The sequence below is a fragment of the Pararge aegeria genome, chromosome 10 (genome assembly GCF_905163445.1).
Source record: "Pararge aegeria chromosome 10, ilParAegt1.1, whole genome shotgun sequence".
NCBI classification, from domain to species: domain Eukaryota; kingdom Metazoa; phylum Arthropoda; class Insecta; order Lepidoptera; family Nymphalidae; genus Pararge; species Pararge aegeria.
The window spans coordinates 16,611,226-16,639,211 of NC_053189.1; the positions used below are offsets into that span (position 1 = coordinate 16,611,226).

General features: G+C 37.4%; 2 protein-coding genes across 4 annotated transcripts; one reads left to right on the forward strand and one right to left on the reverse strand.

The window, feature by feature from the left end:
* Positions 1-951: 951 nt before the first annotated feature.
* On the reverse strand, positions 952-27,986 carry LOC120627150 (scavenger receptor class B member 1-like). 3 transcript variants are annotated; one of them, XM_039895020.1, is made up of 11 exons: positions 27,726-27,986; positions 11,530-11,617; positions 10,299-10,393; positions 9,297-9,460; positions 8,748-8,895; positions 8,172-8,369; positions 7,060-7,184; positions 5,994-6,262; positions 4,451-4,569; positions 2,615-2,740; positions 952-1,604 (listed from the first exon to the last, which is right to left on the reverse strand). In XM_039895020.1, exons 2-11 carry the CDS (start codon positions 11,576-11,578, stop codon positions 1,320-1,322), a joined length of 1,578 nt encoding a protein of 525 aa, XP_039750954.1. In that variant the 5' UTR covers positions 11,579-11,617; positions 27,726-27,986; the 3' UTR covers positions 952-1,319. The 3 variants fall into 3 exon arrangements, with proteins under 3 accessions (XP_039750954.1, XP_039750956.1, XP_039750955.1); XM_039895022.1 differs by lacking the exon at positions 27,726-27,986 and adding an exon at positions 27,415-27,441; XM_039895021.1 differs by lacking the exon at positions 27,726-27,986 and adding an exon at positions 27,288-27,319.
* LOC120627076 (non-classical arabinogalactan protein 31-like) lies at positions 17,020-19,453 on the forward strand. The gene is made up of 3 exons (XM_039894920.1): positions 17,020-17,070; positions 18,665-19,078; positions 19,133-19,453. Exons 1-3 carry the CDS (start codon positions 17,020-17,022, stop codon positions 19,451-19,453), a joined length of 786 nt encoding a protein of 261 aa, XP_039750854.1.

Below are 27,986 nucleotides of genomic sequence, written 5' to 3' on the forward strand. Positions count from 1 at the left end.
GATTTAGAGGTTCCAATAGACCAAGTAAAAAGAGTAAGTAGAAAATAAAGTTAGATACTCCAATGATATAAAACATTGCATCCAGTATTACGTGAAATACACGCAATTAACTACATAATGATTTGACAAACGAAACGTGACGTAACGCACCTAATATCCTTGCAACAATGGTAATAAGCAACAATGCACAATAAGGTATTGAACCATATAAAACACTATGAACACTTACTATTCCATTCAATAGTAAGAAGTACTAAAAATGTACGGAAGTTTCCTAATTTCAATTCTAATAATAAAAATATGTATATCTGCAAATTATTTACCACAAGGCCAGCTAATGTTGGATATGTTAATGGCACAGTATGGGAACCGACAGATGTATCAGAATCCTTGGCAGGTTGAACAAGGCAAAAATAAAGATAGAAGATTTGGAAGCTTTGAAAATAATGTGACTACTGATAATTGTTGTGCAAATTTTTCGTGCCCATGTTTACCACCATCAATATATGCGATGCCAGCACCAATAATTATTCCTGCTAGAACAGTCTTCGAGCCAGTAGTACATAATCATCCACCGTTAGATGAAATAAAGAGAATAATTAGAAGAGATAGAAGAAGAAAGCGAAAATATTCTAAATTTTCATCATCAAGCTCAGATAGTAACGGGTTTTCCAGTAGCAGTACAGAAACCGATACCGATTCTGATTGGTATTAAATCAACGTTGTCTTGAACTCTGCTTCTATTCGCTTATAATATGTTATGGTAATGTTTGAGCAGAATAAGTTCGGATTTCGATTACTGTTCTTAATTTTTTTCTCATTCAATTTATTTAATCGATATTGTAGCTCGGTAAAAATAAATGTAACAGAGACGAAATAACGATTGTACTTCCTTAAAAACTTAGTTTACCACCTTTTTTACAATGCTCGTTTTTAAATAAAATTTCAATGTATTCTCATATTCATTTAATGTCATTTACCCTGCTGATTCTTAAAAATCTTAGTAAAATAAATATTAAACGTATTAAAGCCATTACCTGTTTAACTCTACTTTGGGGGTTCAGAAAATTTTCTTATAGTATTTACAATTTGGAGAAGATCTTATAAACAAATAGTTTGAGGTCTGTAACGTTAACCTAAGTTGGTTGCTTAAATATTTAAGATTCGAAACTCACGAAATACGTAATTTTCTCTACATCATTTTTGTTTGTTATGTATTATGCTCAATTAGACTTAGATTACATTCCTCAAAACTTTTAAGTCGACTATATTAAAAATACCGTACTTATTTTATATTTTGACTACAGATTTTCGGCCAACTAATCATTTTCAGACTCCGAAACTCGTTTCTGTACCAAGCCACTCCCATCCATAAGAGGTTCTTCTATATTTTGTATAATACTCAGTGTATTATGTTTCCTAGAGATCTGATAACCGATACTTTTTGAACAAACCACACTCCAATAGATTTTCTTTGCAGCACACACCAAACATACTAAACCTAAAAAGAAAAAGAATATTTGCACAGCTCGGATGACGTAAAAGACTCTAAAGTAAAACACTTTTAATTTCTCTTTATCCTCTTCTGGTATATCAGCTTGAATCTGGAAAAAGAAAAAAAATATTCGTAAAAGATAAGAACTTCGGGTAAGATATGCTTCCGTTGCAAAATCTAAACTTGCATCAGGAGCATCATGTTCATCTAAATATTGTCGACTTCCCTGGCGCAACGGCAAGCGCTAGTAGTAGTAGGAGGTCCCGGATTCGATTCCCAGCAGGTGCAGTTTGGGCTTTGGCCGTGGCTAGTTACCACCGACAAAGACGTGTCGCTAAGCGATTTAATGGTCCGGTGCTATGTCGCTTGGAAACCGATCTGGGGTATGATTTCTATACTCTCTAACAGGTTAGTCCGTTACCCGCTTAGACTGCATCATCACTTACCACCAGGTGAGATTGCAGTCGAGGGACACCTCGTAGAAGAATTTATAAAAAAATATTTTTGTGTCTACAAATAACAAGCTGTGTGTGAGTTTTATATGCCTTCGATTAAAATCTATTATTATTATTACTATAAGGGGTATGACAGTTTTTAAGCCCCAAATCGGTCTGTTGTAGTGGTAGACTTTCGGCTGGGAGTCGCGAGAGGTATAATCAGTTTCCAAACGGCATCCTAGGGAATCACTAAATTGTTTGGTGGCGCGTCTTCTGACCAGACCAGAGAAAATTATAAATTCCAAATTCACTAACCGGAAATCGAACCAGGCAATCGAAAATGGAATATAGCGTTTGACTGCATTCACACTTCTGAATTCACACTTAGTGTAAGAAACGTGATAAGAAACCCGCTAATGAAGCCACAGAAAGTATATAGAATGTCGTTAGTTTTTCTTTTGATCTATTTGAAGCTTTCTATTGTGTTAAACATGTTTAAGCACTATGGCATAAAAAACATAGTCCTTATTATTTAATTGTTGTTGAATCCAGACCAATCTCATTGGCTGAACCAACCGGCTTATCCGAAACCCGATATATACATTAATTTAATTAAATTTGAATTAAGAAATTAATATAGAAAGAGAGTTTACGGAGCCCTAAGAATTAAATAAGTACTTACAATTTTGAAATAAGCGATGGGCAAGAGCATATTCGAGAACGGTTTAGCTGCCCTGTTGAATCGTACGTCATGTATGTCCACGCTGACCTGAACGGTTAAGAATGTCTTGAGAACTGCGCCGATTTTCTGAAAGACATAAAAATTTACTGTATTATGAGTTTACTGGAGTTCAACAATGATTAGCATTAATTATCCATCCGGGCCTCTACCGGGTGCGAGAAGGTTCTAGATCCACCACGCTTGCCCAGTTTTATTGAAGTTATAGTTCTTTTAGCGCGTTAGGGAAAAATTATGAGAGTGAATTTTGGCGATGCGCACACCGTCACAAAACATCGGTTTCCTACAAACATAGAATAAAGCGAGAGATATAATTCTTTAAAAGATTTTTATTTTGTTACGTCAAAGAAGTATAATTCTACGTCACGTTATTTTTAAATATTTTTTTTTTATTCTTCTGCATGTCAGCCCGTGACTGTTATCTGGTTGTAAGTGATGATGCAGTCTATGATGGAAGCGGGCTAACCTGTTAGGGAATATGGCAGTTATACCCATATCCCTAATCGGTTTCTACGCGATCTCGTACCGAAACGCTATATCCTTGGGTTCGATTCCCACAACTGGAAAATTCTTATATGAACATGAATAGTTTTTCAGTGTCTGGGTGTTTATCTATATTATAAGTATTTATGTGTACTATATTCATTAAATATTCATCAGCTATCTTAGTACCCATAACACAAGCTACGCTTACTTTGGAGCTAGATGGATATGTGCGAATAGGCGTAGTATATTATTATTTTTAAAAAAACCGTTTGGTGGTGGCGGATTGCATACATTATAGACACCTTTCGGAAATGCAGGTTTGGCCACGATGTTTTCCTTCACCGTTATACAAGTGGTAATTAAAAAACGCACATAACTCTGAAAAGTGACAGGGGCCTGGAAACAAACTCTATCCCCCCGAAAGAGAGTCCGAAGTCCTAACTGTGCGGAATGGCGTTTAAATGGTACTTTATATTCAGTATATAGGCATAATCGTTTATAAAGGTGTTCAAATCAACAGTGTTAGGTTCACAAGTCCTTACATATGAATAGTTGAAGGACTAACACTTTATTATTTAAACTTTATTATAGTAATATTGTTTCTTTAAAATATAAATATAACCTAAAATAAACTATTTAAAACTAAATAAAATCTAAAACGTCCTCGAAACCACCGCAGCGAGACACAGTTCCTAAGATGCTCGCAGCATTGCCCCTTTGGATGGTCAAACTAATTCGTTGGCCAAGGTAACTGCCCGCGCTAGTATCACCGGAAGACTCGATAACCCTTTTCGATAATTCTTTGAAAAGGGCTCTTGCCTCCGGACCCCACGGTCCCAAAGTCTCTACTCCAAAAGGCACAAAAATGAAGCTGCTATCCAGGTTTTCAAATTTACGCCTCTTGGCCTGGATGCGTGATGCAGCTAGGGTATCAACACAAGTTGCATCCCACAGAAGTGACCTTCCAAGCCTCCAAGGTATGAGCGTCATACCATCAGGTCTCTTGCCATCTTGTTAATCAATACAGTAATTGTGAGCTGAAGAAGAACAACTGGGCTTAACACCCAGAGGGTTTTCTCCGCAAGTCTTGCAAGTCAAGTTTAATGTGCTTGTAATTTCACCGGAAACCACACCCTTCAAGACCGGAACAGCAATGTTGCTTGGCGGCAGAAATAAGGATGGTAATACTTTCTCGAACGAGCCCTACACTACTTAGTTTTGAGATTTATGCATAGCAGAATCGAATAAAAGAAACCGATTCTAAAGAGTTATTTAAGAAAATACTATACTTACAGTGTCTACCACAATCTCACTGCCATGTTCTTCTTCATTAGGGTGTATCCCATCAATGCGTTCGTATAGTGTGGGATCAGCATTAAAGAAGTGGGCTTGCGACAGAGCCATTGGAAGATCTGAAAACACGAATAAATAATTAGTTTTATAAATGCGATAACCCAGTGGGTGGGACTTCGACTTCATTTTCGGGAGCCGAGCTTAAATCAAAGCGCGCAACTCTAGCTTTTTAAAATTGCTTTAACATCGTGAGGAAACCTGCATGTCTGAGAGTTCTCCATAATGTTCTTAAAGGTGTAAGGAGTCCACCAATTCAAACTGGACAGTGGTGAATATAACCTTTTCATTGTGGGTTGAGACTCGTGCCCTGTAGTGGGCCGAAAATGGGTTGATATGATGAGAAAGTGTAACTGTTGGTTTGTTACATATGATATCTAGGTCTTGATGAAATTAGGCACCAATGGGAGACGGATATTGGGTTTTAAAATATGCCTTCGTGTATAACACACAGCTAAACCGATCTTGACGAAATTTTGCATAGATATTATGGGATTTCCGGAAAATGAGCGGTTCCAGAGAGACATTAAAAAACACGAGGATTATTACTCGATGAATTCAAGGTGTAATACGAAACACATAGCATTGGCATAAGATCGAGCCAAAAACACCTGAAAACCGTTTCTAGCGGACCATTTTATATTCCAACTTTTAAATACAGTCAAACCTGGGTTAGTGAGAACTGGATAAGTGAGAAAACTCTACAAGTGAGAGAAATAGCCAGGACCCGTCATTTTAAGCTCCCAAAACCTCTATTAGCGAGAAACAGAAACCTTTGTAAGAGAGAGTAGTTTTTCCCTCATGGCCCTCCGTAAGTGAGACTGCTACTTATCTATACCTCTATAAGCGACAGTCGAGCAAGCAATATTCGACAAAATTTATGACAAAATAATGTACCTGCATTAGCGAGAAACTCGGGTTAGTGAGAAACCTCTATAAGCGAGAATGAGATTGTGATCCCTTGAACTCTCGCTTATCCAGGTTTGACTGTATTTATTATTTGTTGTTATAGCGACAATAGAAATAGTTACACATTCTGCGACATTTCTAACTTTCTACTTATTACGCTTCATGAGATACAACTATATATACTTTTTATAGACAGATAGGCGAAAAGACGGACCGATAATGGCAGATGTCCGTACGGCAGCGGAAGCTGAGTAATATGATGTCCCAGTTTTTTTTCGTTATTTTAATTGATGGACCAAGAAGATGGCTGAACTAATAGTACCTAAGTGGAAATCTATCGACTTTAAATAGGGCAATACTCAGCAAGGCATGCGAGAAACACGTCCTGAAAAAATCCACCCTGTGTCCATCAATCTGAAGCGTAAAGCCTCTAATGCCTGTAATTACACCGGAAACCACGCCAGTCAGACCGGAACACATCATTGCAATAATGCTGCTTTGCGACAGAAATCAGCGTGGTTCTGTCCTATTGATAACCTTAAAAACTCTTACACAATGTTCTTATAATACAACTTACTGTATAGACATGGAGATATATCTGACACGCCATTTTTACACTCCTTTTCACCGCACAAACACTCATTGCGCGGTCCTATCCTGAACGTGTCGTTACTGAGCTTATACACAAAGGCTTCTGAACCGTATTCCATTGTCCTGGTGCCAACTAGATCCAGATTTAGCATCTGACAGAAGACATTTCGATATATTCGGAGTTGAGTTTTGGTTGTCAAACCCGGTGGGTACGCGATTCCTTCGAATGTATCTTCTAGAGTATTGCAACGTGAACTGTGGGATGATGAAACATTATTATGGAAATTCGAAAGTGGTATTCAAATTAGGCTGGCATATTGTTTTTTTTTTATGTTAATAATTGACGGTCTAAGCAGAAGTCCCACCTGATGATAGGAAGAAAACTATAAGCAGAACAACAGTTCGCAACCTATACCCATAATTACACTGAGCACCACATCCTTCAGAGCGGAACGCAGCAATACTGCTTGGCGGGAAAAATAAGCATGGGGCAATTCCCTGGTCGAGCTCTGTCACAAAAAGCGTGTTCTGTCACTGTGCAGTTTCAATCTACTTTTTCAAAGGTCCATATTACAATTTTCAAACAATGTCATCTCTTGTTTCAAACGTGTCTCATTGTAATATGGACCTTTGAAAAAGTAGATCGAAACTGCAACGTTTTCTACTAGACGACGCTACAGTCGCTATAAGACTGATGTGAAAGGCATATACTAATTTCGGCATCGATGGTAGGAGAGCCGTAGCTTAATTGGTTAAAGCGCTCAGGCCGCGATAGCCAGAGTCGCAAGTTCAAATCCTGTCGGTTCCGAAAATTTTTATATGCATTTAAAAAAAATGTATAAATATGTAAATTTATAAAATTGATAATTCCTCCAAGTGTAGGCAAAAACACTAATAAAAATTATAAATAAAAAAATAATAATATGGTAAATTAATAAAAGCAAAATTTTCACTGCTTGATTATCGAAACCTGGATGATCTCGTTGACCTGCAATCTTGAAATCAGGCCCGAAAGACACTAGTTAAAACAGTTTTAGAGTATACGTACTAACCGTTTACTGGGGTTTTCATATTCCCGCACGTTTAAACCTCGCGCGCCGTTTAGTGTATTTATTCTGAATTTGTCCTCACTTTTTATTGAAAGCTCCATGTGTGGTACTGTTGATTGATCGTACAGCTGGAATAAATATCAATTTATTCAATTATCCCTATCCCCATCCCTATCTCTAACCCTACCCTACTAATATTATAAATGTCAATGTAAGTTTGTTTGTTACGCTTTCACGCAAAAACTACTTAACCGATCCTCATGAAACTTTGTATACATATTCTTAGAAGTGTAAGAAGTAATATAGGATACCTTTTATACCGACATTAGGCTCGGTTCCTTTGGGAGAGGGGATGAAACTGTTTGACGATTTGCACCATAACTCCGACAAATTATACCCGATTTAAATAATTATTTTTTTACTATAGAGGTTCTACTTCTTCTTCTTCTGGGCAGTTTCCGCACGTAAGCGCTTCGCTTGTTGTACGTGTACTACTATAGAGGTTATAATATGTGTTTAATTTTGCCCAAACTGCGGTTTGGGATAGAGGACAGAACTTCTCAGCGGACAGCAGAAAACCCCTCATTAAAGGCTTAGCGATAGATACTGAATACTTTAAATTTTTTTAGAACTACAACTAAATTTAATACCACATCAAAAAACAAAATCAATCGCAGACGAAGTCGCGGGCAAAAGCTAGTTGGATATAAAATAACTATATATCTAATAATTGCGAGAACACGTTGGTTGTGTAGATCTATCCTTAAAGCGGTGATAGCCTTGATGTTGGAGCCTTGGCACGCACCACTTACTTTTCGGAGCTATGCGCGTTTTTGATTTAAGCAATTTAAATATCACTTTAAAGAAACCTGCATGCTTGAAAGTTCTCCATAACGGTCTCAAGGGCGTGTGAATTCTACCAATCCGCACTTGGCCAGCGTGGTAGACCCTACCGCCTAAACCCTTCTCATGCTGCGAGGAGACCAGTGCCCTGTTGTGGGCCGGTAATAGGTTGATGATGACGATGACGATGGTCCTTATTTGCAAGGAAGAGCTGGAAAACTTGGTAAAGGATAACATCAAAATATATATATTTTTGGTGTTTATTAACATACCCGATCTAAAATACCAATTTTGCTGAACGTGATCCAGCCAGGCAGAAAGGTGTGGCCTAATCTGATCAGAGGCTCCTCATAACCCCACAGATGGCTGTGAACATCCAGATTGACTAATGCTTTGGATCCGACATAGTTAACTAGCATGTTGTAGGAGCCCTTTAAAAGAGGGTAGTCGGAGATCATTGATGCCATAGCCTGGAAGAAATATTTTATAGTACGATAAATTTATTTATTAATGTATTTATTATTAAGATGGAAAATGTCCTGATCTCCTTCTGGGAGGAGACCCGAACCATGCAGCGGGCCGGAATGGGTCATTAATTTTATTTTATTTTATTTATTTAAAAAACTTTATTGCATAATAAAGGAAACACACCTTATCACTAAAAGTGATCTCTTCCAGGCTACCTTAACTATTGGAATAAGGCAATGAGAGAAAAATCGCATCGGGAAATCGCAATTCTATATATAAAAAATATATATAAATATTATATACATAAATAAATAAATAAATGTAATAATATTATATACAATGATTATGATTATGACAACTATTTTATATTTAATACTTACCAGTAATGCAGTATTCGGTACGGTGACATTGATCGAATGAGGGTCTGCGACAGAGCCTTCTGGGATGAATTTCGTCCATAAATGTGGTGTGTACCGCATAACACCCTTCTCCTCGTCCAATTCAAACTGTTCATTTCTTCGATACTCCCTATAAAAATAACGACATTTTTATCCAATTTCAGCTATGTAGTCTTGCAATCGTAATTTTTACGAGGTGACAGAATGGGTACTGTCTTCCGTGTTAAAAAAATAGAGATGCGATGGTAGCCGTATTACGTCTTTAACATCTGGTAACCTTGTACCTTCTGCCACTCAATTAATCAATAGCATTATACTATTACAGTCTACTGCTGGCCCCCAACGACTTGAAGAGACGGCATAAAACGAGTCGCTGGGACCCGCTGGAAACAATTGGTGGATTTTGGAACACCCTACAAAAAACCTACGTCCAGCAGTGAACTTCAATCGGTTGAAGTGATAATGATGATGGTGTTAAAGACCTTTTACTTTGCAAGGATGAGACCGGCTAGGTAAAATATTTAATCTTACCGGTAAATAAAAGGTCCGACTTCCTGGACCTTCAGCTTGTGATCTTCACCCGAGGTGAATGCCTCAGCATTCGTCACGTTAAAGACATATACGTGGATAAAGGCTCCTGGAATTTCCTGTTGTAGTAATTGGTAAATTTCTGATCCTTTTTCGATCCTTGTATTCTGTAATAAAATGGTAGTTAAGTAGAGTGAATCTTTGAAATCGCTAAACGCTTGTACCGTGCTTATATTATTCGCCTATTCGTCGGGTCAGTTAGGTGTCAACGCTATAGGATGGTTGGGCATCTCGCTGCAGAGCGCAATAAATGCCTATCTCTTGCTGGATTGCAATGGTGTATTTCTGCGCTGAGCTGGGGGATACGGTAAGTCGGGGGCTTGGGAGGCGCCGGTATGCTCATCTTCTCCCGCTATAAATTTGGGTAGGGTATGCAATGCTTCATGCATGTTTAAAATCACTGACTACAATCATAGTTACCACCAGACAGAATACAGTTGTCCCCACCTCTCCTCAGCCCACGGGTGTTGTACGCAGCGACTAAGAAAAAATAACGGAGAACGGGCTGCATCGACCTATCTACTATCATTAAATTCGACCACCAACCCGTCTACACAGCAACTTGGTGCTTATGTGCAAAGCCTCCAATTAGGAGAGGCCTCAAGTAGACAACTATGTGCTATGGATGGAATTACTAATTACGTAATTTGGTAAACATTTTTGGCGAAAATAATTTTTTAATGCCAAAGGTATTCAGGACCCAAGTTTGTTTTTGATAAGATAAAAACCATCAATCCTCACTCGACCAACGCGGTGGACTATGGCCTTAACCCCTTCTTGGGGGAGGAGACCCGTGGTAGGCCGGTCATGGATAATGAAGTCATGGCCGATATGATGAAGATAAAAACGCGTCAAACTGGAAGTGGTAAATCTGGCAAAATCTGTTAATGGCTGTTACTGTATTTGTAAAGTTGTAGTTGTTGATAGAACTAAAAAGTAACTTACGTATTTTATGAGGGCAAGTTGGGTATCCACCAAAACCGATATTGTTGGTATTACAATTAGTATAAATCCGATTGCGATCAATATGTAGATTTTTACTGAAAATAATAAAAAAAACAGCTATTTGAATACGTATGAAACATAACAAATGATTTTCGTCTTCACGTTCTTAAAGGCGCGTAAAGTTTACTGTTCAACAGGGAATGTTGCGTGAGCACCTACGTTTAAGGGGCCCGGTTGTTCCTCGATTTTTCTCCTATTTGAACATCAATCGCACAGGAAGCTGGTTATTAATCCCGCTGGTATTTTAAGTCCAGACGTGTCACTCTCACTTATCTACATAAGTCTATGGCCACGAGGGATATCACCAAAAAATATTTGTTTTCACGGGAGCGAGTGAATGTCGACAATAACCAGTGGTTAATCCGATTAGTGAGTCCTTTCTACAGCTTGAGGCGCGGCGGTGCAGTAACCAATAAAATGCATCGGTTCATTCTATTGGAGCCAATAGAAGGCACTCAAACAAAATAAACCCAAGAAAAGAACAATCCTCTAAATTGTGTCAGCCGAAAATAAGATAGAGAAAAATATATATACATATCTTACTCTGTTCCTATACGGAACATTTACCAATACAGCAGGCTGGACTTATTTTATTATTTATTTATTCAACTGCAACTACTACAATTTCGAGCTTGACTAGAATTTCAGCTGTTATTAAGTGATGATGCAGTCTAATATGTTAACGGGTTTAACTGATAACTGAATAAGCCGTAATCCGTGGGAGAGATCGCTTTAGTGATAAGACCGCCTTTGCATACCTAAACTAGATTTTGTATTTCTTTGTATCTAGTTTTTGTGTGTGCGATAAAGAATTTAATAATAATCATCTGACTCCATGCGACATCGTACCGGAAAGTTTAATCGCTCGGCCAGACGTCTTTGTCGGTAGGGTATTAGCTACACATGACCTAAGCCTCTCACCAGACCAGACTAGAGAAAATTCTGAAATAAGTAATTCTCTAATTGCCCCTGCCAGAGATCGAACCCGGAACTCCCACTTATAACACCACAGCGCTCACCGCTGTACTAAGGAGGTTTTCAAATCTACGGCTTAGACCCTTTGCATTGTAAATTTGGCATTAATGTAGAGATTCCGATAAAATCACACACACACACACATACAACTAGTAATGCCAAACGGATAAACATAAAAAAGGCGCCAGTTACTTACTTCCCACAACAGTTTTATTTTTTGTATTGTTGTTCGCGTTCCGCTTCATAGTTGTTCTTCACAGGCTCAACGCAGCTTTGTAACCAGTCTAACAAAAAAATATGATTATTATTCAGTGATGGGAATAGGTACCGTATATTTATTTAAATTTCGAAGAAAAGAGACAGAAAGTGGAGACTTCCTTATGACTAATTTTTTTATTAACTCTGTTCGGTATATATACCGACATCGTGGACATCGCTTAAGTATATTTAAAATGTTACTGAAACAAAAAATAATCGATTGTTTTAATGTTTAGTGTTCTAAATAATTTGTAGAGAGATACCTAGCAGAGAAAAAACGTTGAGACTTCCTTACTTTTCTTTAAGTTGTGTAATCTTGTAAAAAATAATCGGGTTTAGTTTTTAAAAGGAACTTTTTCAGAATGAATCTCTAAAAAGAACTGTTTTGTGTAGGTATGGTATTAAACATTTTTGGACGAATTGGAAAAATTTAAGAAGTATTTTACTGCTTTATCAATACCCTTGATGGCAAAGCTATTTATTTGAATATTCACTTTTACCTGTGATCTAATACAATTTTAGAACACAAAAGCTGTTTTTGCGACTTAACTATAATAGTCAGATATAATATTTTATTTGCGGACTTTTCTGTGGGTCTAATAAGTACTTTAACATGTAAACCTCTATAATTATTAGCAATCATCAATAGTTTTCTCAGCGCACGCTAAGAAATAGAATGAATTTTATAGGCATAATTTTGCTACTTTGGGTTACATTATTGCATTTTTCTAATTATTTAGAACTTATAGCCAATATTACTTCGTGATAGTTTAGCTTTCTTTTGTCGTAGATATAATTAAAATTTGTTTATTACTTTCAGAGCCTACTGGGTACAAACAAACAAAAAATCGTTCTTCTTTATAATATACCACTGGGTACAAACAAACAAAAAATCTTTCTTCTTTATGATATTAAGTATTAGATTAAGAACTAAGGTAAGGTAGGGCTAAATATTAAATGGTCAAGTTATTTCAATATTCATTAAAAACAAACAAATACCTTTTATTATTTATATAGACTTATTAACATTACATTGCGTTACTTATCTTTTGGTATAAACCAATACAAATGCCAATCATGCCAACATTATATAAACGTATGTTTTATACATATAAATAAAATATATTAATTTATGGGGGGAAAAATATTACAATTAAAGGTACCTAGTATACCTTTTAATACGTTTTTCGAGATAAAAAGTGTCCTATGTATTATTTAAAGATCTAAGATTGAAATACTGTAATAACACATATCAGGTTAAAGCGGTGATAGCCCAGTGCTCAGGAAATCGGCTTCACTTTTGGGGTCCGAGTTCGAATCCCAGCACGCACATCTAACTTTTGTTTGTTATGTGTAACTTTTGTGTGTAATTCAAATATATTGGATAGAAGCAGGCGATACTTTGCGGAAATCCATAATATATATCCGTATTGTTAACTTAACAATTATTCATTGTAAAGTCAACATATCCTGTGGATGCTACGGTTTCGGAGCGAAACGTGCGTAGAGGGTACATTGCCGAAGATCTGTTTGGTGTGGAGTATACGAATTGAAGTAATTTTAAATTACACCATACAGATTCTCCTGCTGTTCGCGGAGTATAGCAAATTAACCTTAACTTTCATAATAATTAAAATATAACTTGCTTCAATGGTGAAGGAAAACATCTTGAGGAAACCTGAGAGTTCTTCATGATGTGCTCAAAGGCGTGTGGAGTCCACCAAACCGTATTGGGCCAGCGTGGTAAACTGCTGCCTTAATGTGTGGGGAGACTCGAGCCCTATATTGGGCCGATAATGGGTTGGTATGATGATACTGATGATGATCTACCAAAAAACGCTGGCACTACTGCCTATTTGTTGTCACATCGAGGTTTTCTTCTTCTATCATACTACTAAAACATTATTACGTATCTATGTAATTAAGTGTTGTATAAGTTTATGATAGCATATAACATATATGCATCATTAGTATCTATTCTAGCATAAAATTCAAAATTCAAATATCATTTATTTAAAGTAGACCTAATATAAGTACTTTTGAAACGTCAAGTCTTTCTGTTTGTAGTGACTACCACCGGGTCTGAAGGCTGATTCTACCGAGTAGAAGCCGGCAAGAAACTCTGCAGTTGCTCTTTTCCAACACCAACTGTTTTCATTTTACATTTTTTATTTTAACGTTCATTTTTCTTTCTTGTGAGAGATAAAAGCGGATCCGGATGCTTCCAAGCAACCTTGTTCAAAAAAATTCATCAATTGTACAGTATTTACGTGTATACCTGTTTTTTTGTAGTCAGTACGTAATTTTAGTATGTATGTAAGCTTATTTAATTGTTCCCACTTTCCTTTATATCGGCTTCGCACACTCGCCTTTAAAAGATTAAAAGATAACCTTTAGTGATAAGGGCGCCTTTGCACCCTAGCACTAAGCACTATTTCTATTCTATGTGTTTCTGTTCTGTGTTTCGTTGAAATATCGTTTTTTCTATTCTGTTCAACTAGTTACTTTTTAATCCTGAACGCCGTACGATGTGGCGTTAAACAACACGCAAGGTTAGCAAGCCTTTCCGATAATTAACGGAAAAAATTATCATTATTGTATTTTATGAATAGTTATTTGTCAATTTATTAATATGATTAACAACTTATTAGAAATAATAAGAATTAAATATTATGTGCAGTGTCATTACAAAATACAACCTATATTAATATGTGTATAGGTACAGCATTATAACTATTGTCATCGGTTAATAACATTTAAAATAACTTATAACTGTTAATGACTAATGCGAATGCTTTACCAATTTTCAGAGCACGTGCAATAATAATATATGCGTTATAATCGGGGGTAAACTTCTCTTATATTATTTTTATTTTCCCGTGCTTGATGCTGATGGACAGGTTATTTATATACCCTGTTAGGGTATATATCGGGGGTTTAAGTTTTGTACCTGTATCTTTGACGGCCTTTTGCGCAGTGGGCAGCGACCCTGCTTTCTGAGTCCAAGGCCTCAGTTCGATTCCCACAATTGGAAAATGTTTGTGTGATGAACATGATTGTTTTTCAGTGTCTTGGTGTTTATCTGTATATTACAAGTATTATATTCATAAATAATAAGTGCCCATAACACAAGCTACGCTTAATTTGGGGCTAGATGGCGATGTGTGTATTGTCGTAGTATATTTATTTATTTATACGTTATCAAGGCATAAAACAGAGTATAGGTCAAGCCCACTAGTCCTTTCCGGCGTAGATAGAGATCTTGAACTTTCAATGACCCGCCTCTGAATGTCGCTTATTACTTAATTCCCACTTATCTACTTGATTAACTAGTGGGACCCTTCGACTCCGAGTTAATTACATTTGTTTACTACTGACGTACGATGTTTTTTTTGATCTAGGAACCTTTGACAGTTTCCACTTTGCTCTCGTATTAAGTACCGACTTTCAATTAATCAAATCAGCTAAAATCCAATTCGAATGAATGAATAAATTTAGTAGTAGTCAGAAAGCAGCATTGCTATGTTTCTGTGGTTGCCTTAACACCTACGCTTCCTTTTCCGGACGAGCTATGTCGCTTCAGTCGTTTGTTAAATTCGTCGTAAAAACAAAGCGACGCGAACAGAAGTTGAGAGGGATATTTAAGTAATGAGTGAAGATAGAAAGAGAGAGAGAGTTACGTTTCGTATATCTGAACACAGTGCAGCCTATTGTTTGTATATCCTACGAATATTATAAATGTGAATGTAAGTTTGTTTGTTACGCTTTCATGCAAAAACTACTTGACCGATCCTCATGAAACTTTGTACACATATTCTCGAAAGTTTGAGAAGTAATATAGAATACTTTTTATCCCGACATTAAGCTCGGTTCCTTTGGAAGAGGGGATGAAAGTGTTTGACGATTTTACACCATAACTCCGACAATTTATAACCGATTTAAATAATAATTTTTGTATAGAGGTTATAATAAGTGTTTAATTTTGTCCAAACTCTGGTTGGAGATAGAGGACAGAACTCCTCAGAGGACAGCAGCAAACCCCTTATTTAAGGCTTAGCGATACAGAATACTTAATTTTTTTTTTAGATCTACAACTAAATTTAATGCCACATCAAAAAACAAAATCAAACGCAGACGAAATCACGGGCAACAGCTAGTATTATATATGTCCTACTAATCCTACTATCCTACTTCCTACTAATATTCTAAATTTGAAAGGGTGGATGTTTAGAAGAACGGATTTGGATGAAATTTGGCATGCATTTAGCCTTTGGTATGTAAGAGAACATAGGAAACCTATTATCCCGATTCTTTAAGTAGTTCCCAAGGGAAATTTAAAATTGTTTTTCAGCTAAAACTCGGGCAGGCAGCTTTGAAGTTTGGTATGCATGTCAATTATGCTTTCTATACCGAAGTCACAAATAGTTCCTTCCTAAAAATAGGATTATAAACTGTAAATGAACGAAATTTGTGAAGTCGAAAGAGACGAAGTAACGGGCAGAAGCTAGTATATTATATATTTATATATAAAAGAAAGTTGTGTTAGTTACACCATTTATAACTCAAGAACGGCTGGACCAATTTTTATGATATTTGATTTTTGGGATTTCTCTTAGACCGGAATAGGATAATAAGTATTAAAATATAACGTTCATAAAGGAAGAAAAAATGATGCGCGGCACGAAGTTCGCCGGGACAGCTAGTAACATATAAATGGAACTAAAGAAATTTTACTGTAGTCGTGTGGTACAAAGCACACTTGTTTTTTATTATTGTAACTTGTGTAGCTGCACAATCATGTGCAAATTCGAATTCAAATTCATTTATTTCAAGTAGGCCGACTTTATAAGCACTTTTGAAACGTCAAGTATGTATGTTTGTAGTGACTCTACCACCGGTTCGGAAAGCAGAAAGTGCATTTAGCTTTTATTAGGAGCTCGTGCGACAGCTACTGACAGTAGATTTTGCCGTTATTGTTTGCACGACTTACGCGAGTGCACTAGCAGGTGGCAGTATGCTATCTGGTTCGTCTAATCTACAAAGTAATATTTGATTTAATAAAGGGTTAAATAGAAAATACTAGAACGCTCTCGGCCTTGTTCCTATCATTAAAGCTATAAACTTTGGTTCTACGACTTTTCAACTTAATACAAAAAAAAAACATGTTATTTCTGTAAAATGACATTACTCTGTGAAGAAGTCGAACTCTGACCATAGTCGGGTCAGTGACCGCACAATAGAGTCGCGGTTCACGCGCTGTTGCCGATGTTACATTACAGAATACTAAAAAGTAGAGTATCTATGTTAAATTTTTAATATTGAATCTTTCACGTACTATCAAGTTAAAAAAAGTCGTAGATCAAAAGTTGTTAATTTTAATGTAAACAACTACAAGTCCAGAGCTTTCTGGTATTTTTTATTTTACTATATGGATTTACACGACCAATTTGTCACTTGCAACGTCACTGGTGCGTTCCAAGTGACGGATTACTCCGTGTATGGATATCTTTGACGGTCGATTGGCTCAGTGGGCAGCGAGCCTGCTCTCTGAGTCCAAGGCGGTGGGTTCGTTTCCCTCAACTGGAAAATGTTTGTGCGATGAACATGAATGTTTTTCAGTGTCTGGGTGTTTATAAAAATATTAAAAGATCTGCATCAATGATGATCAGAATGCGCGAAAGCTCCGCCGGGCGGCACGCCTGCCTACCCGCCTGCCGGCCCACCTGACTACCCACCTGAATACCCTGTAACGTAATAAATGTCTATTTAATTTTATAAATTAATATTGTTGGAATTTGCGCGCGGGCAATCTTCCGAAATGTCGCGAAACTGGCATCCCGGCGCGAGGGGAGCGGTGCGCGGGGACCAACCGCGCTCGCGTCTTTCTCACTTCGCACGGCACGCCAGACGCCCAGAATTTCTACCAGAGACTGGACGCCGCGCGGCCGCTGTGCGGCCGCCGCATTTTTTTTTTCCTTACGACTCTCACCTGATTGCTGCTTTTGCCTTTGACCTTAAGGCTACTTACCCTCGAGCTATCTACACCCCGTGTATCGGGTAAGTGTTGAACGTTTCCTTAAAGTTTAGACGTTAGAATATCTTTTAATCAGGTACATTACGCATGCGAGTCGGCCATTACGCTCATTACCTTTGTTCTTTGTTCTCGCACATTGACCCATGCATCGATCATATTTTGGCTTAATCCTTGCATATTCTTTGTTAAAATTTCATCTGCAGCTTAATTCCTATTTTTTCTTTATAATTAACTTTCCTATTTCGATAAATTCCCAGATTTTCATACTATAGTAGTTCTCTGTATTTTGCTAATAACCACACGTACCTTTTGCTATTTGCTATCTTTTATTTAATATTAGTCTTAATGTCTTTTGTTTTATTTTAATGCTTCTCACTCTCTCATAATGTAAACTCCGTCTGATTGTGAACAACGCACCCGCCATCTTGTGCAGTGCTTACCGCTTAGCTGAGCCGCGTGTTTGCAATCAGACGAGTTGAAGCGGAATTATTTTTCACACGCTGGACGAAAATTCCAGGGTCCAAGTTCGACACTCTGTTGTTGTCGACGTCACCTCCGACGCCGATCACCAGCGTTGCATCGCCAACGTGCCGGCTCCTGGTGCAGCTGAAGACCACCTCGTGTCTCCGCCTGCTTCGGTCCAAGTTCGACACTCTGTTGTTGTCGACGTCACCTCCGACGCCGATCACCAGCGTTGCATCGCCAACGTGCCGGCTCCTGGTGCAGCTGAAGACCACCTCGTGTCTCCGCCTGCTTCGGTCCAAGTTCGACACTCTGTTGTTGTCGACGTCACCTCCGACGCCGATCACCAGCGTTGCATCGTCAACGTGCCGGCTCCTGGTGCAGCTGAAGACCACCTCGTGTCTCCGCCTGTTCTTCTGGGCCACGCAATCAACGGCTACAAGCTAGGGCAGTACTCGCCCACTGCAGAATTTGGAAGCGAATTAATTGACGGGCCCCTTTCACCCACGACCGCTGACCTTTATACCCTAAATAAAATCTGTGATGACGTGTTCCATCTTTTAATAGACCTGGCTAGAACCGTTACAACCCGCCTGTCTACCCGTCTACCTGCACGCCTGTCCACCCGCCTGAATACCCGCCTGTCTACCCGTCTACCTGCACGCCTGTCTACCCGTCTACCTGCACGCCTGTCTACCCGCCTGAATACCCGCCTGTCCACCCGCCGGCCGGCACGCTTGCCTACCCGCCAGCCGGACAACCTGACTCCCCACCTGTCTACCCGCCTGCTAACCCACCCGTCAACCCGCTTGTCTACCCGCCTTCCTACCCGCCTTCCTACCCGCCTGACTACCCGCCTGCTAACTCACCTGTCAACCCGCCTGCCTGCCCGCCTGCTTACCCGCCTGTATACTCGCCTATCTACCCACCTGCCTGCCCGCCTGCTAACTCACCTGTCAACCCGCCTGCCTGCCCGCCTGCTTACCCGCCTGTATACTCTATGCCTATCTACCCACCTGCCTGCCTGCCCTGCCTGGGTTAGCAGGCTGCTAACCCACCTGTCAACCCGCCTGTCTACCCGCCTTCCTACCCGCCTGACTACCCGCCTGCTAACCCACCTGTCAACCCGCCTGTCAACCCGCCTGTCTACCCGCATTCCTACCCGCCTGACTACCCGCCTGCTAACCCACCTGTCAACCCGCCTGTCTACCCGCCTGACTTCCCGCTTCACTACCCGCCTGCTAACTCACCTGTCTACCCACCTGCCTGCCCGCCTGCTAACCCACCTGTCAACCCGCCTGTCTACCCGCCTGCCTGCCCGCCTGTCTACCCGCCGGCCGGACAACCTGACTCCACACCTGAATAACCACCTGCCGGCCCAACTGATTTCTGGTTTAAGATATTTATTGTTCCATAAAGGAATTTCCACTTAAATGGAACTTACAGGCTAATTTACAACAAAAGGGTAATTATTTAAAATTGCAAATTGTAACTACCCGCCTGTCTACCCGCCTGCCTGCCCGCCTGCCTGCCCGCCTGCCTGCCCGCCTGCCTGCCCGCCGCTTTAGGTTTAAAAGTTGGCTAACGAAGTTATTACCATTCCCTTAAATATGTAAACATATTATATGTGGTTTTTTTTTGTTATCACCATCTCACAGTCGAATTAATGTTTAGCTATGAAGTTAGAGCGATTTTTACCCAATTTTTTTATCATACACGTTAATAGGATTTGTTAGTTTGAACTTTAAACTTATTGAGACATCTTAAGGCTTTCATTCGGTAATTTGTTATAAAATAATAACCTATTACGTGTAAATGAATTACTGATTTTATGCAGCATAGTAATCCGCGCTACAAGTTTAATTTTACTTTTTATATTAATATTTTTACAGTCCACTTTATTTTTGATGTTCTTATGTATTTTCATTATATTTTCATGTTCATAAATTAAATTTTCAAATATGTATTGATTATGTTTATATCACATACTATTCAGTTTTCATGACTAATACAAAATATTTAATGTACCTACTCAATCTCATTCTCTCGCCGACTTAACCGTATACAATTATGTGTTATTTTTTTGATTGTTATAGTTTCATCGAGTTTCAAATCACAACGATTCTATAGACGTATCGCTTCAAAAATTGGTAGGAGTTCTCGTATATGAATAAGTTTGGTATCCGCGTGGGTATTGTAGCGTTACTTTACGACCCCTAGTTGAACCGGGCGAGTCCGCGGTTAATAGCTAGGTAAACATAGTTATCGATCAGCAGAAATGTAACCTCCTTTGATGTAACCTGCATTGTTTATCCTCCCTGGCTAAGATTCCAAATAAAAGTTAGCGTATCAGTTTCATTTAATTGCTTTGTCATACTAAATATATGTTATTTTATTGAATGTTTTGCCGATTTAAGGTGCAACAGGGTTATCAGCTATGCGATATGAGTTGTTCCCGCATCACCACACTTTGCTTATCTTTGTGTACCAAAAGAATATAATTAACAACATTTTTGCGACATAAGTTTTGCTTCCTCAAAACTATCATCATTTTTATTTATCTGAACCAAGAGCGGAAATTTTATTTCTTATCTTAATGCTAAAAGGCAAAGATATATAACCGTACAGCCATGCGGAAATTTAATTTGAACATTTCTGCAAAATATGTCATTATTAAAAAAGGGTATAAACATAATTACTACCTCAATTGCTGCGCCCTAACAGGGTTTTCATTATAATTGCTTTTGATATGAACAATGTAGGTAATGTAATGTAAAATGCGAATAAATTTAAACGATGTTTAATTTAAAAAAAGATCCCTTTTCATAAAAAAATATGTGAAAATCTATAGTATACTATTTATGCTACAACAATGTTGCATGAAAATCTCTCCCTCAATGACACATTGATAGATTTTATTTTCTATTTTTATTTTCTACGTTTGCTCCTAATCTTCTTAATATACTTCGGCAAAGGATAACCGCTAGGTGATAACTATTGGTGAACGGTTGATGAATGCTTAAGATTTTCCTTAGATTAAGAGCTTCTTATTTAGGCATTGCCTGGAACGTCGTTAGTGTAAATGGGAATCATATACTGTTTTAAAATGTGTTTGTATACTCTTTTAAAATTAATACGATTGGCGGTAAAACTAACGCTTAGATCAGTTGCAGTTTCAGTTTATTCAGTTCTCAGAAAAAGATAGAGTAAATGCAGAGAAGATTGTAAACAGTTAAATGATGTTGAAAAAGAGCAATCTGCTGAGTTTCTTGCCGGCTCTTCTCGGTGGAATCTGCCTTCCGAACCGGTGGTAGAGTCTACAAACAGACTGACTTGACGTTTCAAAAGTGTTTATAAACTGGGCTTACTTAAAATTAATAAATTTTGAATTTTTGAATTTTACAGGTTTATTTTACATTCCAATAAATTTTACATGAAGTAAACGTGCAGGTAGCAAAGTAATCTAAGACACAAACAAAATGTTTTGTGCTGTTACATGTCAAATGCTGACTAAACCTTCCGAGATAGATTATATTAATGAACTACGTAGTAAATGCTGTGCACACCTTTAAATGGTTATTCACCACACCACACTGATTAGAAACAAAATATTTGTAACTTGGTTGGTGTTCCAGTAAATAAAATTAAACTCAAAATAAAATACGAATACGCTACGGAATTGTATCATTATGCAGCTAACTCACTAACTATCTTCATTGCACACGTGCAAAGCCGATGTCGCTAGTTATTAAAAAAAAAATTAGTTTCAGTGACTGTGACACCACTTGACAATCATCAACATCAAGTCAACCCGTTACCTTCCATTACAGATCACGGGTCTACTCCCACAATGAGAAGGGCTTAGGCCCTAGTCCACCATGCTGGCCCAGTTCAGATTGGTGGGCTCCACAAACTTTTGAGAACTCTAACCTCACGATGTTAACCTTCACCTTTGAAGCTAGTGATATTTTAATTGTTTAAAATACACTTAACTCATTATTTTAATTGATTTTCATGACATATTACAGTCATTTTAACATAATTTAATGACTCAACAATTGCCTCAGCTAGTTTTTTTATATTAAAATAGATCTTTAATAATGACTAATTATTCTTACATATATGTATATATTTCTACTAGCACTAATTAGAATCCTAAGACAATATATTAGTAAAAATTGTAAGTGCCAAACTGTTTCTTATTGTTACGACTATCGCCTCGTGACTATGTTAAGGCATGGATGCAAGTAAATAAATAAATAAAAGTTAGAAGTGCATGATAGGATTCGAACCCGGCCCTATAAGTGAAGCCGAATACCACTGGGCTATCACCGCTTTATGCATTCAATTTTGACCGTACTCCGGCAAAAATAAAGACAGGAACCGAAATGGCTATGGAAATTCTGATTCCAATAAAGTTAAAGCTTTTAAAAATGAATAATTCTAAAGAGGGCTTTTTTTTTTAAATGGCTATTGTCTACACTGTCGGCTTCGACATATCTAAGTAATCTTCAATGGGTTTCCGCGTATCTCGTAGGCTTATTGTAAAACTAGCTTTGCCCTGCGGTTTCACTCACGTCAACTGAGGATCGCAGCGTAGTACTACATAATCTATAATTTCCTCAGCATACCAAGCGAAGATTTTTTCATTGTGACTTATAGTTTCAGACATACAAACAAATTGGTGAGTTTTAGTGTAGATAGTAAATATAGCGACTTTACTGAAGTATGCAGCAATTCAATAATATCGGAGCTTCACATAAACATTGACAATGTGGTAGTAGAAGCCTCGAAAGTTAGTAAAGCGTGCTAGACAAGCAAAGCTATCAGGAGTCAGTAATTGGATGAGAACAACTTTTTTTACAAGGTTCTTAGCGGGCACGCTTTTATTCAACTAGCATGTTTGCATATACTTATGTCCTAAGTGAGGGGTTTACTTTCCGATCGTCAAGGGGATTAGTCCTGTATCTCCAACGAAATTTACTAAATCATCACAAAATGTTGGCATAAACAAACTAGTAATAAAACCTTCTTTGTCAAAAAATTCAAGTAGGCCTACTTTATAAGCACTTTTAAAAAGTATGTCTGTTTGTAGTGACTTTACCACCGGTTCGAAAATCAGATTCTACCGAGAAGAGCCGGCAAGAAACTCAGTAGTTGATCTTTTCCAACATCAACATTGTGAAAAAAATATTATAATGGTGAAGTTATGGAGTAAAATCGACAAAAACTTTCACTGTTTTTCGAGATGAAAGTACACTTATATTTTAATCCAGAGTATCAGAGTCATCAAATTGCACTCATATACGTTCATCAGTTCTTGCGTGACGCGCGCACAAGCCAACAGACATACATACAATCACACTTATCTTTAATGTACATATACGGCTCGTCTACGATTTTATTGTATTAAATATATAGATAGATAAATATGGATTTAATGAGAATAAAGCTTAATAAAGCAATCAAATGCATAAAATTAATTTTTTTACCGGCAAAAAATAAAACAAACGAAATTATATATTTTCCCACATTTAAATTGCTCCTTTTGTGTGTTACTTTTCATTATTGTTTTTAATTGCGCCTTGTGCAAATAATTTTTAAAATAAATGGCAGTAGTGTTTGAAATATATCTTTGTTATTAAAATTATAGGCGAGCCAAGGCGACGGCCGATTTGCGCAGTGGGAGGCGACCCTGCTTTCTGAGTCCAAGGCAAATGTTCTTGAAACCGTGATATCAACAACGGACCCAGTGAACGACCGGAGATAATACCACTTTGAGCGCTTTAATGTATAATTGATAATAGATAATTGGCTAAGAAATATGTTTAGGTGACGGCAGATCAGAATGCATTTGCCATAACACTCTTTCCTCCAGCGTGTGACGTAACTAATATTAATAATCATCTATATACAACAATAGACCACAGATAAAAATACTAGATAAAGAAAATAAATCAGTTTTTTATTTGATAAATTCAAATTCAAAATCAAAAATGTTTTATTCATGTACCTAGACCTTATCACAGACACTTATGATGCGTTCATATATTAAACATGTTAACACTAATGTTAGTGATGGTGATAACTGTATTCGTTAACTTACGTTACGTTAACAACTAAAGCTAGGAGAGCCTACAACAAACTTAGCCAGGTTAGATAGACATTGCTACTTGTTTACTGTAACACCCATAATTTGACCACCATCTACACCGATAAAATCTCAAAATGCACAGATCTAGAGAAATAAAATCACAGTAGAAAATTTGACGGCCAATTGGCGCAGTGGGCAGCGACCCTGCTCTGAGTCCAAGACCGATTCCCACAACTGGAAAATGTTTGTGTGATGAACCTGAATGTTTTTTAGTGTTTGGGTATTTATATGCAGGTGTATTATAAGTATTTATTATTTATTTATTTATTTAAACATATTTATTTCGTAATAAAGGAGAAATTACAAATATAGTTAAACAAAAAATTCAAAGCAAAAGGCGACCTTATCACTAAAAGTGATCTCTGCCAGGTAACCTTAACGATAGTGCACAATAAAAATATTCGTCAGTTATCTTAGTACCCATAACACAAGCTACGCTTACTTTGGGGCTAGGTGGCGATGTGTGAAATGTATTAGTATATTTCACATATCGCTATTTATTTTTATTTATTTTATTTATTTAATCAATAGGTCCAAAACTATCCCTATAATTATTTCATCCACGGGAGTAATACCTCAAACTTTCCACACAGCACTAAAACACTAAATATACATAAGTCTGTTGTATACAATCCTACAGAAAGCTGTTATATTTAAACACATGTCGCCCGGTTCAAAAGTTCCCTGACTGTGCGCTTGGTTCCGGCCCGTGCTTTGTTATTAGTACCTTCGTAAAGAAGAGATTTAAAAGTAATACTAAAATAATAATAATTTATTTGGTAGAATTGTGATTGTGTGTGCAAATGTTTTCTGATTCGAGTCTGTTTCTATAATTTTTTCATATAAAATACTAGTAAGTACCTATAGCAATTAATATTCAAACTCATTCGAATAAAAAAATAAAAAATGTAATTAATTAAGGAAATAATGATATCTAATAGTCAAAGATTTGAAGTCAAATTTTCTAAGAGAGTATAACGAATGGTGGGCAATCGTTTAGCAATACCATATTGTGTTGCGTTCACCAACCCTGCCTTGCGTGGTGATTATAGGCAAACCTGCCCTTTAGGAGAGTTTCTCTGCCAGTTTTTACTAAACCTAGGAAACGCTTAAATAGGTTCGATTCGCACAACTTGAAAATTTTTGTGTGATGAACATGAATGTTTTTCAGTGTCGGGGTGTTATATGTATATCATAAGTATTTATGTATATTATTGTTCCCATTTTTGTTAAACATTATTTAAATGTTCTTGAAACCGTGATATCAACAACGGGCCCAGTTAACGACCGGAGATAATACCACTTTGAGCGCTTTAATGTATAATTGATAATAGATAATTGGCTAAGAAATATGTTTAGGTGACGGCAGATCTGAATGCATTTGCCATAACACTCTTTCCTCCAGCGGGTGACGTAACTAATATTAATAATCATCTATATACAACAACGCTTAAATAGGTTGCCTGATGATGGGGGTGTTGTTAGAGACACGGCCTTATCGCTAAATAGCGATCTCTTCCAGGCAACCAAAGGCATACAAGAATATGCTATACGAAACTAGTAGGTGGTACAACAAACATTAGTGAAATATTAGGATTTTAAACTAAATTAACATAAAATAAACATAAAACATAGTACATATTAAACATAACATATTAAAGATATGTACAAAAATATAAAATATATTCCATACATATATACAAACATATAAACATACAAATACGCTTCTATAAATACATAATTAAAAAATAAATAAAAAAATAAAATAAAAGAACCTTCAAAAATATGTAGAATACGAAATAAACAAAATAGAATACAGTGATCATTCCCATCAATGCCCGGCCGATACAGACAAGTAGTGATCCTTCACTTGTTTCTTAAAGATGCCAATCTTCCGAAAGATGTGTACTTCGTCTCGGACGTGTACCAACCACCCGCTAACGAGAGGATCGGGATAGCTTGAACCCACCCTCAGAGAGTACAGAGAGTGACAGGTAGCTAGTCCAATAGCTACCCGCCACCTCCCTAGGGAAGCTGACAAGTGGCAAATTGCCAACGTCTTCTTCCCCCTTCCTCTACGCCGTATCGGATGCGCTTATGTATGGTTGGACCAGCTACCTAGAATCGCACGCACTCGGCGATTTTAGGAGAGTTTTAGTATGTTTTAGAGGAGGGTCTGCAACAGCGGGCGCCGCTAGCTGGGTCGCGGGTGAGTGCGAAAGCGTTAGCGTGGCCCAGCCACCAGGCAGTTTAGAACACCGTGGGATTTTAATCGCCTCACCATGGCGCGATTTCCCCACAAAAAAGGTACCTAGATTTGGTAGCAGGGTATGAGGAATCGGGGACATGAAAGAAAGCCATATAACAATCACCGTCATAATGCTGCATCTATATCATTCTGCATCTACGGCTTCGGTTGCCTGCAAGAGATCGCTGTATTGCGATAAGGCCGCTAAATTTTAACTTGAAGGCGTGTGAATTCCAGCAAACTACGTGGACTACGGCCTAACACTTCTCATTGTGGGAGGAGACTCTGGTCATGAAGTGTACCGGTAATGGGTTGACGTAGTGAATGTCATCGACATTTTATTATGTTAAAATGCAAAAATTTGTCTATTTATATGTCCTGTGATTCCGCTGCAATAGAAAATCAGATCGATGTGATTTTTGCATAGAGAATTATCGTAGAAAATATCTATTTCTTTTTTTTTAATTTTATTTATCACTTTTTGGGGGCAACATTTTGCAATCTAAGTTATTTATGCAATATTATGTCCAGTCCTCACAATACTTTGCAAGATATTGCTTTTCCCGGCGCCGGGTTATAATGGTTGAGGAGTTTTCCCAGCAATTTATCATCAGCTTTTTTATCAAGACGAGCATAATTTGCATATGCCATAATCAAAGTGCAAGTTATGTAATACTACACTGTTCCTGTACTGTACTGTAATACACAAGTTCCAACAAAAATAAACACAAATTGCTTTAATAGTGTTTATAATATTAAAGTTAAAGTGGGATGGATGACCTCTGAGATATGACTTACCAAACAAAAGGAATCACCAAAATCGGTCTCAAATCAATCAAATGACCAAAAGCATACACTCGAATTAAGAACCTCCTGCTTTTTAAGTTATTTGAAAATTAAAAACTAATTACTGCTTACTGCTTACCGATTGATTTAGAAAAAAAATTGTCTGTATTTCACGCCAATAATAACTGTGGTAGATAACATCCAAGGAAAAAAACGTTAATAGTTTCAAAACATCTTATTAGTTTGTAAACATATCAATCTTAAATTATGAATACTTAGACGTATTTAAATATCAATAATAGATCATCAAACGAAGTGAAGTTCAATCGATATTATATGAGTACGCTGAATTCGAAGATACAAATATTAAATACACTGAATGTTATGATTTAGCTAGAAACTTTGCTCGCGACAAACGGACAAAAACAATTATTTAAAATAAGCACTTACACAGAAATCAGTAATTCAGCTTATCCAGAGTCTTTATAGCATGAGAATGTGCAAATTACATTAAGTTAACTCACGTAATTAATTGACTGTAATCTCACATACTAAAATTATAATTAACTTTTTATATCGAGCTTAAAAGCCCAGACACTCAACACGAAATATGAATTAACAAAATTTATAAAATTGCAACTCTTTACACTAATTCAATGTTATATTTATTTTATTCATTAGCTGCACTTGTAAGCGTAAATGAGTAGTAAG

Excerpts from the sequence above, each read along its gene's own strand:
- LOC120627076 (XM_039894920.1), top strand. The coding sequence starts at position 17,020 with ATGGATTTACACGACCAATTTGTCACTTGCAACGTCACTGGTGCGTTC. Across the intron at positions 17,071-18,664 it reads ACGTCACTGGTGCGTTCCAA|AACCGTTACAACCCGCCTGT; the intron begins GTGACGGATTAC and ends AGACCTGGCTAG. Across the intron at positions 19,079-19,132 it reads GCCCGCCTGCTTACCCGCCT|GCTGCTAACCCACCTGTCAA; the intron begins GTATACTCTATG and ends CTGGGTTAGCAG.
- LOC120627150 (XM_039895020.1), bottom strand. The coding sequence starts at position 11,578 with ATGAAGCGGAACGCGAACAACAATACAAAAAATAAAACTGTTGTGGGA. Across the intron at positions 8,370-8,747 it reads TACCGAATACTGCATTACTG|GCTATGGCATCAATGATCTC; the intron begins GTAAGTATTAAA and ends TATTTCTTCCAG. Across the intron at positions 1,605-2,614 it reads CCATCGCTTATTTCAAAATT|ATTCAAGCTGATATACCAGA; the intron begins GTAAGTACTTAT and ends TTCTTTTTCCAG.